Below are 15,732 nucleotides of genomic sequence, written 5' to 3' on the forward strand. Positions count from 1 at the left end.
AAGGGGGCGTGGCCTCGCCTGGAGGGGGGCGTGGCCTCGCTCATAGGGGGCGTGGCCTCGCTGAGGCGCAGGCCACGCCCCTCCCGGTGCCGCTTCCCGCCCCCCCCCCCCCTCCTTCCCCTCATGAGCTGGCGGCGGCTGCGCGGAGCCTTCGGCCGGGCGGCGGCGGGTGAGGGGGGACGGGGGGGTCCTGTGAGGGGTTTTGAGGGGTTTTGGGGTCCTGTGAGGACCTTTGGGGTCCTGTGAGGGGCTGGAGGGGCTGTGAGGGTCGTTTGAGGGGCTGGGGGTCCTGTGAGGTTCCTGTGAGGGGATCGGGGGGTTGTGAGGGGCTGGGGGGTTGTGAGGGACCAGGGGCTTCCTGTCAGGGGCTGTGAGGGGCTTTTGGGGTCCTGTGGGGTCCCTGTGAGGGGCTGGGGGGGCTATGAGGGTCATTTGAGGCGCTGCTGGGGTCCTGTGAGGTCTCTGTGTGGTCTCTGTGTGGGGCTGGGGGGTTGTGAGGGGCTGTGAGGTCCTGTCAGGGGCTGAGGGGGGCTGTGAGGGGCTGAGGGGTGCTGTGAGGGGCTGAGGGGGTCCTGTGGGGTCCCTATGAGGGGCTGGGGGGGCTGTGAGGGTCATTTGAGGGGCTGCTGGGGTCCTGTGAGGGCTCTGTGAGGGGCCGGGGGTGCTGCAAGGAGCCTGTGAGGGGCTGAGAGGGTCGCTAGAGGAGTCTCTGAGGAACCGGGGGGTCCTATGAGGGGTTTCTGGGGTCCTGTGAGGGGCTGGGGTCCTGTGAGGTGTCTGTGAGGGGCTGTTGGGGTCCCATAAGGTCCCTGTGAAGGGCTTGGGGGTTGTGAGGAAGCAGGGGCTTCCTGTCAGGGGCTGAGAGGGGCTGGGGGCGGCTTTTGGGGTCTTGTGGGGCTTTTGAGGGTCATTTGAGGAGCTGTTAGGATCTGCTGGGGTCCTGTAAGGTCCCTGTGAGGGGCTGAGGGGTCCTGGGAAGGGCCGGGGGGTCCTGTGAAGATCCTATGAGGGGCTTCTGGGGTCCTGTGGGTGGCTGGGGGTCCTGTGAGGATCCTGTGAGGGGCTCTGAAGGTCCTTGTGAGGGTTCTTTGAGGAGTTTTGGTGGGATGGGGACCGTGAGGGGCTTCTGGGGTCCTGTAAGGTCCCTGTGAGGGGCTGGGGGGGTCCTGTCAAGGGCTGGGGGGTGCTGTGAGGATCCTGTGAGGGGCTGGGGGGGATGCTGAGGGGGATTCTAAGGAACTGAGGGGGTCTTTTGAGGGTCCTGTGAGGGTCTGGGGGGGCTGTGAAGGTCATTTGAGGGTGTTTTTTTTGTGGGGGGGGCTGTAAGGGGCTGTTGGGATCCTGTAAGGCCCCTGTGGGGTGAAGGGGTCCTGTGAAGGTCCAGGGGTGGGCAATGAGGGGCTGGGGGTGGCTCTGAGGGGCTGGGGGGATCCTCTGAGGTCCCCTTGAGGGGCTGAGGGGCTGGATGAGTGACCACGGCCGTGTGAGCATCCCATTGATGGAAACCTGTCCCAGTGCATGGAAGGGTTCCCCTACAACGCCCCTGGGGCTCCCCGGCTGGATGTGGTGAGCCTTGAGCTGTCGCTGCCCGCTCAGGAAGCGTCCCAACGCTTACAGAGTCAGAGTTGCACCTCTGAAGAACCTGCTAAAAATAGGGAACAGGTTTACATTTTACATCCCTAATCCGGGAGACCTTTCCCGGGGCTCCAGAGAAACTGTCCTGTAAGCTGCTTTTCGACTCGGCCGGGGGGCTTTGCCTCCTCCTTACGGGCTGCCAGCTAATCGGCATTAATTTCGTTTAACTCTTGGGATGTCTGTCCTGGGCTTTGCTGCCTCCGTGCCGCCTGCCAGCTGAAATTTGGGGTGGTTTTAGGAAGCAGGGCTGGCCCGAGAGATGCTCCTCACCCTGATGGCAGCTCCCTGCCCCCCTCCTCACCTCACACCCACTGAAAACGTCAAAATCTGAGCGAAGAGGGGGGGGAAAAAACAAATTCAACCTCTGCTCAAAGCGGCCCTGGAATTCTCACAGCTGCAGCCACGTAGGGGCAGGGGGCTTTGCTGTGCTAGGCCAGCCCCAAAAGCTATTTTTGCCGCCTGCTGGCCCCGGTTCCCAGCTTGCCAGCTGGGTGTTTGCTGCCAGGCTCCTTTGTCTGGTGGTGGAAATCGCATTTTTTTCTGTAATTTACCTCGTGTGTTCCTCTGCAGCAAAGGAGGAGGCAGGAGGGGATGTCTGTGAGTCCTGTGGGTTATTCTCAGTTTTTTTTTCCCAAAGAGGTGCTCGGCGTGAGCCCTGGCTGGGCAGAGACGAGGTTTGTGATGGAAAGGGGTGCTGTGGAGCCAAGATCCTCTGAAACAAGAGCTTGGGGCAGTCGGTTCCCATCCACTGAGGATCTGGGGAGCCTCAGGATTTAAAGGAGGCTCCTAGAAACAGCGAAGCAGGAGCCCTAGGTCGTAGTTAGCCAGGTTTGGCGTTCCCTGAGGACACAAGGCTCGCTGCTCTGCCCCAGCCAGACCTGCTTTTGGCCAGCTGCCGGAGCAGAAGCCAGGAGAGAAGATTAAAGAGCAGCGGGCGGTCTTCCTTGGCCGTCTTAAAATCATCCCGGGGCGATTAGCAGCTCACACACAGCCCGGGTCCTGCCTGCGAGCCCATCCTGAGGAGCTGGAAGGGAGCAGAAGGACGAGGTAGGGATGCCCGACAGCGGTGCCACACAAGGAGCCGTGTCTGGGGCATACTGGAGTGACTGGGAGGATAAACTGGGTCCCCAGTGCTCCCCTGGGTGATTTATGGCGAGGGGAAGGAGCAGGGAGAGGAGATTTGGGCAGGTAGGAGGGGTGTGGGGAGGTGCAGAGGGTGTGCTGCTTTGGGGGCTGAGCATTTAGGGAAAAGCTGTGATTTCAGGACTTGGACTCAGTGATCCTTGTGGATATTTGGGGATAATTCTTGGATCTTTGGGAACTGCCAAGGAGTGAAGGGAAGGACAGCGCTGGGCCATGCCCACGGGCGCTTCTTAAAGGTTTGCCCAGCCTTGATGATTTTTTTTCGGATGAAAAAGCCTAACCCAGCAATATGATAATGTAAAGAGGGGCCAATCCTGCAGCACCCAAAAAAAAAAAATCCCAAAAAGGTGTCCCTTTTGGCCAGTGATTGAACTTCGGTGGGTTTATGCCCACGCCAGCCTCTTCCTCCCGCCCTGGATAAGCTCAGGTCAGGCAAGCACCGAGATCCCTCAGGGAAAGGGGGAAAAACTCCCCTAATTTGCTGGCTTGAGGGCCGCCTGTGACACCACAGAGCCATGCCAAGGGGATTTAGGGATAAGGAGGCATCCGGCACCCACGGGCTGGGGTCAGGGAGGCAGCGAGGCAGGATTAGGCAGCGGGGCCATGGCCAGTTCTGTAAGAGGCCAAGCTTGGCTTAAGGATGCTTCAGCAGTGATCTGGGAGGTCGGGCTGCCCTTGCCATGATCTAATTAGCAGCAGAAAGGCTCCGGGGCCGGACCCAGCCGGCGAGGTTTAAAAATTTTGCCTTTTTCGGGGTTTTGCTGCTTGAGGAAAGCAGAGCCGTGGGATTCGTCCTGCTCGTGGTGACACCTCTGGGTTACAGGCTGCGGGTGGGTGGCAGCCCGCAGGTCCCCTGTGTTTTATCCTGTGTTTTTCTAAGCAGCTCTGTGTTTTTTTTTTTTTTTTTTTTTTCTCTTTCCAGCCATGCAGGGACCAAGGCCGGTGGTTCTGAGCGGCCCGTCGGGTGCAGGAAAAAGCACCTTGATAAAGAAACTGTTTAAGGATTACGAGAACATCTTCGGCTTCAGCGTCTCCCGTGAGTATCCCGTGAGGGTTTGGGGTAGGGGATTTCAGGATTGCTAGCCCAGAGCCCGAGTCTGTAGATGCGTTCCTGTCCCAAAAATAGTGGGCCCAGGCCTCGCTGAGTCTTGGTATTGGGATAATCAACGAAGCACTTTGCCCCATTATTATACCCAGTCCTTTTGCTGTTGCTCTGCAGCCATTTGGCAAGAACCCAGTAGAAATCTTCCCCCAGCCATGGAAGATGTGGAGAAGCACCATAAAAACCCCCTTCCCCTCCTGCTGAATCCTATAAAACAGCGTGGTGCCCTCTGGGATGTTTTGTAAGGGCTGTAGGGTGATAATGACACACCTCGGGGTCACCAATTCCGCTGTGCTCTCTGATCACAGCACAGAACAGGATTTTCTTTGGGCAGCTTGCCCAAAATATTGTTTCCTTTGTCTCGGGTGACACCTTGAAGATTATTCAGCCACGCACGGCTCATTCACCTGATTTTCCCTGGGGCTCTGCAAGGCATTACGTGTGCTTCAAAATGCTTTTTACTGCCCTAATCCTTCAGGTGCCGCAGGTGGAATCCTTGCCTCTAGATCTGTGAAATCCAGATTCATTCAATCATAAAAGAGCAAATCCTGGATTGTGAAAGAATTTAATGGTACTGGAGGTAGAAAAAGCTTTACGCTAAATGAAAGATGTTTTATTTCATTCTATTTTTTAATTCAACTGAATATCTCACTAAAGAACTCACTCCAAACTAAACCTTGTCTCCTCCAGGGTTGTCTCGTGGTATATATTTTTCCCTAAATCTCTGTAGGCAGCTCACACCTTGGTAGTTGGTGCTTTATACAAACCTCAAGGTGATCATCGCCTTATTGTGGGCATGTTTTTAAAATAATACAACTCCAAATGACTTATTAGACTCCAAAACTTTCAGCAGGCTTCAGAGGCAGCCCCATGTATTTACCTGCAGCATTTTGCCCCCCCCATTCATTAAATCTGGGATTTTCAGCACCAATTTGGGTGCTGCATGATGTGATCTCCTAAAATAAAGCTAACTGCAAAGCAGGTCACTGCATATTCCCCTGAACCAAGCCAGGGACCTGAGTAATGTGTTTAGGATCACGCAGGGGGGCTGTAGCAGAGCAGAAAACCCAGCCCAGCCTCATAAATCCCAAATTGACAGCTCAGCCCCTAACGATCTCAGCTGATTGCTTTCAGATTATCTAGGATTCTCCAATTAAAGGCCGATTGACGATGCCGTGGTGCTTTACCCTGCCTGATTCCTAACCTTTGATCATTTTAAACAGAGGAGCAGCTGCGTGGTTGGGCTAATCTGCTGCGTGTGCTTTTATTTCTTTGGTACTCTGACTTCCTTGTCAGCCTGCACAATTATCAAGGCCGTTTCTTGCAGATACGACGCGGCAGCCGAGACCTGGGGAAGTGAATGGCAAAGGTGAGTGTGGTAACGGATCAGTGCCTCGCTCGTTGCTGCCCCAAACACTCCTAAATTTTGGTGTGAAATGCTTGAATCCCAATCGGCAGATAAGGTAGCCCCACAAACATGTTTATGGGGTGTGTTTCTGCAGGCAGGAGGAGCGAGCATTCAGCAGTGACACATTTGGAAGGGTTTACTTTTGGTTTTGATCTCGCTGGCCACGAGACCGTAGTCACTGCTGCTCCTCATCGTGTGCCAGATGCGGAGAGAAGAAACAAAAAGGGAAGGATCAAATGAGGCTTGCGCTTAGGCAGCTTTCACTCTGAAGTGAAAGGGGAAAAAACAACAAAAGATAGAGAGACGCTGATGTTTGTTTGTATTTCATCTTCCCTTTTATATCCCAGTCTCTCTCATTCCCATCTGAGTCTTTAATCGTAAATGTTTTCCCACCAAGGGCTTTGGCAGTCCAGTCGTAGTGGCTTTCAAGCTTGCAGACGGGTTTCTCCCTGCACCAGGAGGGGGAAGGCACGTGGAGAAGGGGGCACAGCAACACGTCTGGCCCCGCGGAGTTCCAGAATAGTTTGAGTAGGTGTTGGTTGGTTGGGGTGGTGAGGGGATGCTGTAAATGTTAATTAGAGAGCAGATATCTACAGACAGCCAGCGTTGTACTAAGCAGGTTTTGAGGTGCTTCTCCCCTGAGCACCCATCCCTGCATTTTTGAAGGTAAAGATTATCCTTACCTTCAAAATTGTTAATTCCTGGGTGTTTTTCCTCTTTGTCCCATCCAGATTACCACTTTGTGACCCGAGAGGAAATGAAGAAAGAAATCGATGCTGGGGAGTTCCTCGAGCACGCAGAGTTCTCTGGAAATATGTACGGGACAAGGTATGCGACTCAGGCACTCACTGCCAAACCCAGGTGGAGCTGAGGTTAGGGTGAAGGAGAAGAAATTTTAACTTAACAACACCATTTTTTCCCTAATGCACAGATTCCTGCCGTAATGAAGCCTTTCCTTTTGGTAGCGAGGCACTCATCGGATTGATTTGCTCACCATTAGACTGCAAAGTTAAATCCTGCAAAGAATTACCCCACTATAATTAGCTCCTCGCTGCCTTATCAGATCCTCTGTGGGCTGTAGGGCTGCTGAAGTCGTCCGTGTGCTGAACGCTTCCTTGCAGAGGGACAGTTTTCGCAATCTATTTGCACTGCTTAATATTTTCCAAGTGCTTGCAGACTCGTAAATAGATGCCTTGCGTGCCACTCTTGACTAGAGTTAAAGAGTTGGATGGATTTTAAAATAGCATTGCTCCCGGCGTCGGAGCTGGCGATCAATAAAACGTTAAGCTGCAATGTTAATTAGAAGTCAGATATCTTACATAATTATTGGGAGGAAACTGGCACTACAGCCCGGGACCTGCTAAGGAAAGGTAAATGTGTCCCGGGATGCTTAGTTGAATTTAAAGTCACCTGAAATATGTTTTGGGAAGATTTGCATTTGTTAAGGGCCTGAATGTGCCTTTTTTGCGCAAGGGGAACCCAACCTGGCAGCTCCCCGTGCCTCAAACACCCGGCACCAAGGAGAAGCCAAGTTCAGCCTCCTTAATCCCCGGGTACATCCTGCGTAGGACTGGCTGCCTTCCTGCCTTCCTGCGTGCCCTGCTTAATCCTCTTGGCTGCCACGCGGAGGAGGTGGCAGCTCCCCAATGTCTGACCCGGTCCGATTTGGTCGCGGGGCCCTTTCCTCAGGGTGGGTGTGGGGACGGCTCCTTTCTGGGGCTGATTTCTGTGAAATTTGCAGATTTCGGTGTTTAATCAAGCTTGGGCGGAAAGGGCTGACAGGATCGGGAGTTATTAGGAGGGAATCAGAGACCTGAACGCCTTCCAAAAATAAAAACTAAATTATGTTGGGGTTTGGGTTGCAAAGCAGAGAGGGGCAAGGGGTACACGTGCTCGTGTGCATCTCAGATGTTTTGGTCAGCAATGAGGAGGCAGCACAGGAGAGGAGGAACATGGTTTGGCTTTTCTCTGCCTGGTGATGGTAATTTTGGAAGAGTAGATCTTGGTGATGAAACGCCACGAAGTCTCACGAGCTAATAACATTTAAAAGCCCAAAATGAATTTCTTTAAGGACAGAGCCCCCTGAAAGGCTCCTGTAGGAGTCAGGACTTACTTAATTTAGAGGCTGCAGGCAGAGGGGAGGTGTTGGGGTTTCTTTCTCGGGGTGCTGGGAGCTGCTGGCTCTCGGCGAAGTGCTTGCAGCAGGAGCGTGGCAGAGCTGCTGTTGGGGGGAACCAAGCCCCCAGTGCTGGTTCTGGAGGCTCTGACCCCTTCCCCGTCCCTTCTGTCCCCAGCAAAGCCGCGGTGCAGGCTGTGCAGGCCCAGAACCAGATCTGCGTCCTCGACGTCGACATCCAGGGCGTGAAGAACATCAAGAGGACGGACCTGAACCCCATCTACATCTCCGTGCAGCCCCCGTCCATGGACGTCCTGGTGAGCGGCTGCCTTCCCTTGCCGGTAGCGGTTAGAGGTAATCGGCGCCTTGCTCTCAAGCCACATCCCCCGAGCAGTTTCCCCCCTTCTTGATTTATCTCCACGTTGATTTATCTTCGTATTTTAAGGGCTGCACAGCCAGGGGCAGGGAGGTGTTTCCAAGCACGCTCCTCTCCTGCCCGGTTTGACTCTTCAGGCCCTCACCCCAGTGATAAACCTTCCCATGCCCTGGGTTTGGGGCCCTCCTGCACGGTTTCCACGCTGAAGTGAGATTTCTTGTGTTGGTTTTAGGCTCTGTTACAGCACGGCCAGGCTGTAAACGCATTAGGTGTGCTTAAGGTGGGGAGGGTTTGTGCTCAGACCTGCTTCCAGCTACTGAATTTAACCCTAAGGGGGCTGGTTCTGCAGCATTGGGGTTCCTATACACCTTGTGGCCTCCTGTGGCCCTATAAAATACCGATCACGCTGTACCTCTGGCAGAATGGAACCACCGACGTGGTTCAGAAGGGGATGCAGATGCACAAGTGCCACTTGCTGAAGCCGTGCAAGGAGTACGTGGCAGAGGGGCCCACAAATCCCAGCTCCCAGCCCTGGCTTTTGGGGTGGGGGTGTTTTCTGCACGCAGCACTCGGGATGCTCTTTTTTTTTTAACGCATTTGTCATTGGGTTTAGGAAAAGAGGCTACGTGACCGGCAGACTGAGACAGAGGAAAGTTTACTGAAGCGTTTGAGCGCGGCCCGCGTCGATCTGGAGCTGAGTAAGTCCGGGGGCCTTTGAGCAATGTGCCCGGGGAGCAGGGAGGGGGGCGCTGGTGACCGAGGAGCTGCTTTTTCTGCACGGACGTCTGGCTTCTGCTCCCCGAGGAGCGCTGGCAGGGCTCGGGCATGAGCTGGCTTGGATCTGAGCATCGTGCTGCATCGCTTCCCATCGCGGCTTCCTCGAGGGCATTGGGCAGAGGAGCGCGTTGGCAGTGGCTGAAATAAGAACGGGAAAAGGCTGCAGGAGCTCAGCTCACGCACGAGCGGCGAGGCAGGGAGAGAAAGAATGCGGCCTCCTCTAACTCCGCTGCCCTTGGCTCCTTCCCTAGGTAAAGAGCCCGGCCTGTTCGACTTGGTCATCGTTAACGACGATCTGGAAAAAGCCTATTCCGAACTGAAGGAGGTGCTCCTGAAGGTGAGTTTGGGGTTTTTTTTCTGCCTCGTGCCGTGTTTAAGCTGCAGGGACGTGCTGGTGTGCAGTGCTCCTCAAGCCCAGCCTTCTTTGGATCTGCCAGACCCCGTGTTGCTTCCCGGGAGTGACGGATGCTGAGTTGTTTTCCCCGTCTCCTTGCAGGAAATCCAGAAGACCCAAGAATCCAGGAAGTCCTGAGCCCGCTTGGACATTTTAACTTATCATTCCCGAACCACATCGCGGCGTTGCATTTCAAGAGACATTCCCCTTTAGGCCGACCCTCCTCCCAGAGTTCCCCTAGGATGTTTCTATTAAAAGGAAGGAAAAAAAAGCACAACTTTCAGTTGTTTCTGTACACTGGGGGTGCTCAGGCTGTGCTCCCATGGGTTCACACCTCATGCAGACAATTTGGAAGGGACTTCTCAGCACCTGCTGAGGGGCAGAGCTGTCGGGAGCTGCCTCCTGCTCCCTCTGCTTCCTCGTGCAGCTCCTCCAGGTTTTTCTGATCGTCCCCAGCCTCCTGGCATTCGGTTCCATTGCTCTTGGCAGCACCTGGGCATCGCTCGGGCTTGTTTAACGAGCAGAGATGGGAAGGGGAAAGGTTGTGGGATGGGATCTATCCACAGCCCCATTCTGGGTGAAATGTGCTGTGAGCTTTTCTTTCTCTGTCACTTTGGCAGTGATGTTGTAATTCAACTGCACGTGTTCCACTTCAGTTTAGGTGTTGGTAGGTTTTTGTTTGCTTACATATGTACAAACCAAGGAAAAAAAAAGATTTCCAAGCTGTGCAGCCTGTTCTTTTTTGGAAGATACATAAAATGCTCTCTTAAGGGCAGAAATAAATCTGCTTTCCTAGCAGAGAGCCATGAATTTTAGTCTCTGGCTCGAGCCAGGGAGAGCTTTGCCTTGTGCCTTGCTTCCCTGCTTTTGTTCAGCCTTAACTTTGCTGCCTTCAGGTTTGTTCGGAGCCTTTTGATCCCTCCCTCTGGTCATGCCCTGGCCCTCAGGGGCAGGATCAGTCTCTGTCTGAGACCTCGTTGCTCAGAGGTGAGCGTGGGAGGCACAAGGCACGAGGCTCCGCTCACAGCTTTGCTGTCCCAGAGGCCTCTCCTGGAAGACACCGACACTTTTGGGGCTTGATTCTTGAGAAATGATGAATCCTGCAGAGCTGGCACCCTCCCCGTGGTTACTTCTGCCCATCCTCCCCCCAAAAACAAACCCAGACCAACTGCATTGTGCACGAGGAGCAGACAGACCCTACAGCACCAGGCTGTGCTCATTTGCTCACCAAAACTGCCTTTCCATGGCAGGCTCGTGCTTTTAACTCAATTACCTTGGCTCCTACCCTCTTTATATCCTATTTCTCTGCTTTTCCCTGCTCCTGGCCCCCTCCTAATTTTTTGAACTCTGTCCCCCCCCCCCCCCCCGTGAGGCAGGACCTGACCTCCCGCAGCCCTTTTGGCACCTTGTGTGCATTTAGTGAGATAAGAGCTGCTGATTAGCTTATCATTTACCTCTCCTGGGGTATTTTAAATATCTTCTGCAGACTAGGGTGCAATCCTCTCTGCTGACGAGGGGCAAGTTTCTAGGATTTGGTTAAATAACCAGGAAAACGCTTCCTTAAAATTTCCCCTCCCTGGGAGCATCCCCGCTGTCCCCATGGTGGCAAAGGGCGCGCTGCTGAGCGCTGGGGCCCTGCGTGACATTTCCGCGGGGGGCCGAGAGCTCGGTCCCGTTCCGTGGGCTGCGTTTGCAGTGGGGAAATTTCCCCTCTAGATGGCGGAAAGGGCAGCAGGAAAACGCAGGGGGCCCACGCTGCGGAGCGTTCAAACGCGGAGGTGCGCGACTGCGGCGCTCGCCCTGCTCCGAGGGTCCCCACGGCCACCGCTCGGGATCCGAGGAGCCGCGGCCAGATGGAAAAACCAGATGGAAAAACGGGCCCAGCAGCCGGAGCCCCGAGGCACCCCGAGCTGTAGGGTTGCCAGCCCCAAATCCAGGCTGCGGGAGAGGTAAGCGAAGGCTCCCGGAACAGGCAGGGACAAAGCCGCTGCTTCGTGCGGGGGGAAAAGTCACGCGGAGCGCTTGAGCTGTGGCTCTGCAACCCCGCTGCTCCCTTCCCTGGTGGGAGCAGGGAGGGAATCCTAAATAACCTGCCCTATAATGGGGTGACCTGCTTTTAGCCGCTGCCTCTGCTTGCTGCACCCAGCGCCTCGCTGCCCGTGCTGATGCGAAGCGACGGGGTGGGCAGCGGGACGGTGGCGAGCGGCTCGTGCGGGGCCTCTGGGCGCTCGGCTCGGTGAAGGAGAGGAGGTTTCATCAGCTAAATACACGGGGAGGGGGAAAAAAAAGCGAGCGTTGCATGCTCAGCCTGCCCGCTGCCCGCCCAGGTGGGATTTGGGGGGCTGCGGGGTGGTTTTGGGGTCTTGCGGTAGCAGCCAGGAGGTGCGGGGTGCCCCTTTCCAGGGTCAAGGAGGGCGTTGCGCTGCTTTATCCGTGTCAAAATGCTCCTCGACTGCTGTGCCGGGATGCCAGCGTCAGGTGCCGGGGGATAAAGGAGTGGTGGCGATATGGGGAGAGCAGCTGGGGGGGGGTTTGGTCCTTTTCTGGCTGTGGGGGGCCACCAGTAGGACAGGGGGGTGGCAGCGGGTTTGGGGTTATGACGACAGGGACGTGCCTGGGGGGAAAAAAAAAAAAAAAAGAGCATAAAAAAAAAGATCACGTGCAGGTTTTGGGGCAGGTGTTAGACCATGGGCATTTTGGGGTGTGCAGGTGACCCCAAAGGCTGGGCTCAGGACTGCTCCTCCCAACAGAGGGAGCAAAGGCACCTGTTGGGATGTTTCTCCTCTGCTCCTTCAGAAGGGAGCATCTGGGGTGCTAATAATTACGCTTCCAAAACCAACCCCCCTCCTGGCTTTTGGGATTTGCCTTCTCCAGGATGCTGCTGGCTACTTGGGGTGACACCTGGGGACCCCAAGTAGTGACACCTGGTGACTCGTGTGACAAGTCACCCAACAGGGCTCCTGTTTCAAGGGACAAATGTGGGGTCGGTGGCTTTAGGTGCGTGATGGCAGAGGTGTTTTCACCTCCTTTTGGGGTGATGACAGGGCCACCAGCCCCAAATCCCGCCTGGGAAGGGAGCAGGGTGGTGGCACGGGGCTGGCAGCAGGGACAACGAGGGCAGGCAGCGCCCCGGCACCCGCTTCAGGTGCCCCCAGCCCAAATCGTCCCGGGGGGAGCCAAGAAACACCAGAGCCATGCTCGGGGATGGCATCGAGCAGCCGAAATCAGCCCGCGGCCCATCCACCACCCCGTGGCTCTTCCCCTCCTCGTGTCCCCCGATGAGCCCCCGGGCCGGAGCCTTGTCCTTGCCGAGGTTTTTCTCGGTGTCCCTGCCTTTGGAGGCAGCGCTGAGTCTCGGGCTCACTTCATGCGACTGCAAAAAGGCCCCGCGGGGCAGAGGCGTCCCGGGAAATAATTGGGCAGCGGGGGCAGAAACGGGCAGGAGGCTGCGGGGAAAGGGGCAGCAGGTTCCCCGAAACCGGCCCAGAACGGGGTTTTGGGGTGGTGGCTGTGGATGTGGGTTTGTGGCGGGCTGACGACTGGAGCTGGTGATCCTAAAGGTCTGGTGATCCTAAAAGCTGGATGGCTTTGTGATTCTGAGATTATCAGTTAAAAACTTCATGATAAATGAAGTTCAAAATAAATAAATTTATTTTCTATATCCAGCACCTGCAAGCCCACATTTGCAGCGGGAGGGAGCCGGTTGTGCCTGGGAGCACTGGGGACATTTGGGGGTGATGCTGGATGGTGTCTGACCCCCAAGGGATGCTGTGCCCCCCTTGGGGACACCGATGCCCTCCTGTGCTTCCCGCAGGACAGCGAGGGGACCGCTGCGCGCTGGCTGCTGCCGCCTTACCCTGAGCCACCCACCCGCACCACCGCAGAGAGCAGGTAGGTGCCATAAAACCCCAGCTAATTAACCCTCATTGGGATATTAACCCTATTTGTCCCCATCCAGGATGCTGCTCCTCCGGGGCTCTTCTTTTCCTCAGGAGGAGGCCGGGTTTCTCTCCAGCACCCAGGGGACGAGATGCTCCGGGGTGCCTGGAGACGGAGACTCCACGGCCCCTGGCGCAGCCGCCCGCAGGAGAAGGAGAACGGGGCCGGGAGGCGGCCGTGCCCGCCCCACCAGGCTGTATTTGGGTCATCCTCATCGAGCGGCCGTGCAGCTGTGTCAGCCCTGGAGAGCCCGGGGACACCGCTGCCCGCGCCGCTCGGCTGGGCACCGGTACCGACACCGCGCTCCCCATTCCTCAAAATGGGAGGAAAAAAAACAAAACAAAAAAACCCACAAACAAACGGGGAATTCAGTCCGGCCTCGGCTTTTTCTGACAACACCAGCTGTGCCTCTGCTGGTCCAGGACGTGGCTCCATCCCCGTGAATCGCCCGAAGCCATCTGCAATTCAGATTGCGTGCGGGGTGGCCGCTGGTACAACAGGATGCTCGTGCGGGCGGGACGCGGTCCCCTCCTGGCTCCGTGCTCCTTCCTCCCCGGGCATGAAAGGAGGGAGGTGCAGGATGTTTTCCCGGCTCTTTCTTTCCCCATCCCGGCTGCCGGAGGTCGGGGAAGCAATAAAAAGAAAGGAGGTAGAAAAGGGCAGATGCTGGTGCCCAGATCCTGCTGTGAGGGGAAGGATGGGGCAGGCAGACCCCCAGTGGCCAAATCCTTGCTGATGATCGTGGTTGTGTCCCTGATGTTCAACCTGGGCTCTGTGAGTGCTGAGCTCGTTGCTCCCCCATCCTCCCTGCCCCCCTGCATCACAGCAGCTCTCCCAAATCTGTTTTGCCTTCATATATGTATTTTTATTTTGGAATATGCTGTGGTTTTTTTGCTCCATCTGCTCTGCCTAGCATGGGTGCTGGTGCTCCCAGACATCACCGCAGCTTTAGGACCTGCTGCTGAACCCCAGGCACCAGGGCTGGGGTTGGAGAAGCAGAAATCAAGCAGGTGGCCCGGCTGTGATAACACCTCCAGGCTCTTCACTGTTGTTTTTTTTTTTTTTTGCTGAAATCCAACCTGAATCCCCCTTGCTGTGTTTTGAGCCCATGGCAGCTCATCCCACACCCCATGGTTGGAGAGAAGCAAATCCCCCGGTCCTGCTGTGGCTTCTGGTGCTCCTAAAGGAGTGGTTTGAGCTTTCTTCGTATCTCCCCATCATCTCGCCTCCTTCTGGGCCACACTTAGCAGTAAGATCTCCCCTTCTCCACCCCACTCATCCTCTCCTTGTGCATCCTGGTGGCCTCTCCGTGGGGTCCTTCCCTGGACACAGCATCCCCGTGCTCAGTCCCTGCAAGGATCCCTCCCGAACACCACCCTGAGCATCCCTCCTTTCCACCAGCGAGCCCTTAGCAGCTGCGAGTCACAACCCAAATTTTCCAGCCACCCCTGTGCCTCCGAAGCATGTTATCCAGGAGCCGCGCCACATGCAGGAGCCGCAGCTCCGGGAGGGGACAATGACAGCATTGAGCCCGTCGCCGAGCCGCGGCTGCATTGTGCCTGGCAGAGAGATGCCCGGCAATAATCGCCTCCTCCTTGGCTTTGTTGCAGGGCTGGGGCCGGCGGCGCAGCAGGGATTTTCCCCCCAGGGGCTGCGGTTATGCGGTGAGGACCCGCACCTTTTTTTCCTGGCTGTGAGAGGTACGGCAGGGACCCCGGGTTCGGAGGGAGTGTCGGTTTGGGGGGCAAAAAGATGCTCTGGTCCTCGTCCCGCAGGGGACCAGCTCACTCCTTGGCTGATTTTGGTCATGCGTGTGATGTGGGGAGCTGTGGACGCTGTCTTCTTTTTGCGGTTATAAAATGTTTTATGTTAAATGTGGGCTTAAGCTAGAGAAATCAAACTCCGCTTAGGGGCTGGGTGACCCTTAGGAAATTGGACCCAGGGCTTTGCCTGAAACTGTTACACAACAAGGCAGAAAGAGATGTTGCTCCAGGTCCGTGATGGAACTCAGCTGAGATTTTTAGAGGCATTTAAGGTTGTGTTCAAGCTGGGCGCTTACAGGAGTATTTCCCTAAACTCTGGCAAGGATGTTTTCCTCACCCAAAATCCACTCAGAAATCTCCAGTCTGGGCTGAAGTTTGTTTTTGAATCAGTTTGAAGGTGGCAAAGACCCTCCTCGTCCTCCTGCTGCAGTCCTGGGGTGTGCTGCCTGCTCCTTTCCCCCAAAAATTCCCTTCTGGGAGCGCATCCCTCTGGCACGGCCAGGCTGGCTCCCTGCTCCGTCCTCCCAGAAAGCAGACGGGAGAAGCAGCACACTTGGAAAAATAAAAGAAGAGGACGAAAATTTGGCTGCCCCCATCCCAAGGACATTCCTCCCCCTCAAAATGGGGAAAATAAGTTATTCTGAGGGGTTTCGTATGGTGGTGCTACTTAAGAAAGTGCGAGGTGTGGGGTCCTTGAGATGTTTGCATAGCATGAAGCAGATCTGGCCATGAGGTTTGTGGGTTCCTGGCCCCTCGCAGATGGGCACGGGCTGGCCTTTCTCCTGGGTTTATTTAGGGTTTTAAGCCCAGGCATTGATGGGGACAGGCGTTGGGCCGAGCTGACCCCAGCAGAAGCTGCGGGTTCGCCGCTGGCGTCCCTAGCCGCTGACAAAAGGTCCATTGAGGAGATGACGATGCTCTTTGTGAGGTGCTTTTGTCTTGCTGTTTGCTTTATTTTTAAAATAACACTCATATTGAGGGACGTGAGCACGCCTGTCATCCTCACACCTCAAAGCACCTCACGAGGGCTGTCTGGAGCAGCTGGGGAAACTGAGGCAGGGGGAGGGCAGCGGCTGGTG

The 15,732-nt window shown here is 55.7% G+C and overlaps 2 protein-coding genes across 3 annotated transcripts in view; both read left to right on the forward strand.

Annotated features, from left to right (window-relative positions):
• Window positions 1-40: 40 nt before the first annotated feature.
• GUK1 (guanylate kinase 1) lies at window positions 41-9,841 on the forward strand. 2 transcript variants are annotated; one of them, XM_068673232.1, is made up of 8 exons: window positions 41-169; window positions 3,701-3,814; window positions 5,208-5,249; window positions 6,020-6,116; window positions 7,583-7,721; window positions 8,394-8,478; window positions 8,809-8,894; window positions 9,054-9,841. In XM_068673232.1, exons 1-8 carry the CDS (start codon window positions 124-126, stop codon window positions 9,087-9,089), a joined length of 645 nt encoding a protein of 214 aa, XP_068529333.1. In that variant the 5' UTR covers window positions 41-123; the 3' UTR covers window positions 9,090-9,841. The 2 variants fall into 2 exon arrangements, with proteins under 2 accessions (XP_068529333.1, XP_068529334.1); XM_068673233.1 differs by lacking the exon at window positions 41-169 and adding an exon at window positions 2,273-2,682.
• An 876-nt stretch (window positions 9,842-10,717) lies between these two features.
• GJC2 (gap junction protein gamma 2) overlaps window positions 10,718-15,732 on the forward strand; it is a 29,027-nt gene continuing 24,012 nt past the window's right edge. Inside the window, exons 1-3 of the mRNA XM_068673226.1 lie at window positions 10,718-10,900; window positions 12,766-12,842; window positions 14,501-14,590. The gene's annotated coding sequence lies outside the window, so the exon portion shown is untranslated. The remainder of the gene's footprint in view (window positions 10,901-12,765; window positions 12,843-14,500; window positions 14,591-15,732) is intronic.

This window comes from Anas acuta, chromosome 2, assembly GCF_963932015.1.
Source record: "Anas acuta chromosome 2, bAnaAcu1.1, whole genome shotgun sequence".
NCBI lineage: Eukaryota > Metazoa > Chordata > Aves > Anseriformes > Anatidae > Anas > Anas acuta.

Coding starts and splice junctions, on each gene's coding strand:
- GUK1 (XM_068673232.1), top strand. CDS start 124: ATGAGCTGGCGGCGGCTGCGCGGAGCCTTCGGCCGGGCGGCGGCGG. Junction 7,722..8,393: donor CCCCGTCCATGGACGTCCTG/GTGAGCGGCTGC, acceptor CATTGGGTTTAG/GAAAAGAGGCTACGTGACCG. Junction 8,895..9,053: donor TGAAGGAGGTGCTCCTGAAG/GTGAGTTTGGGG, acceptor GTCTCCTTGCAG/GAAATCCAGAAGACCCAAGA.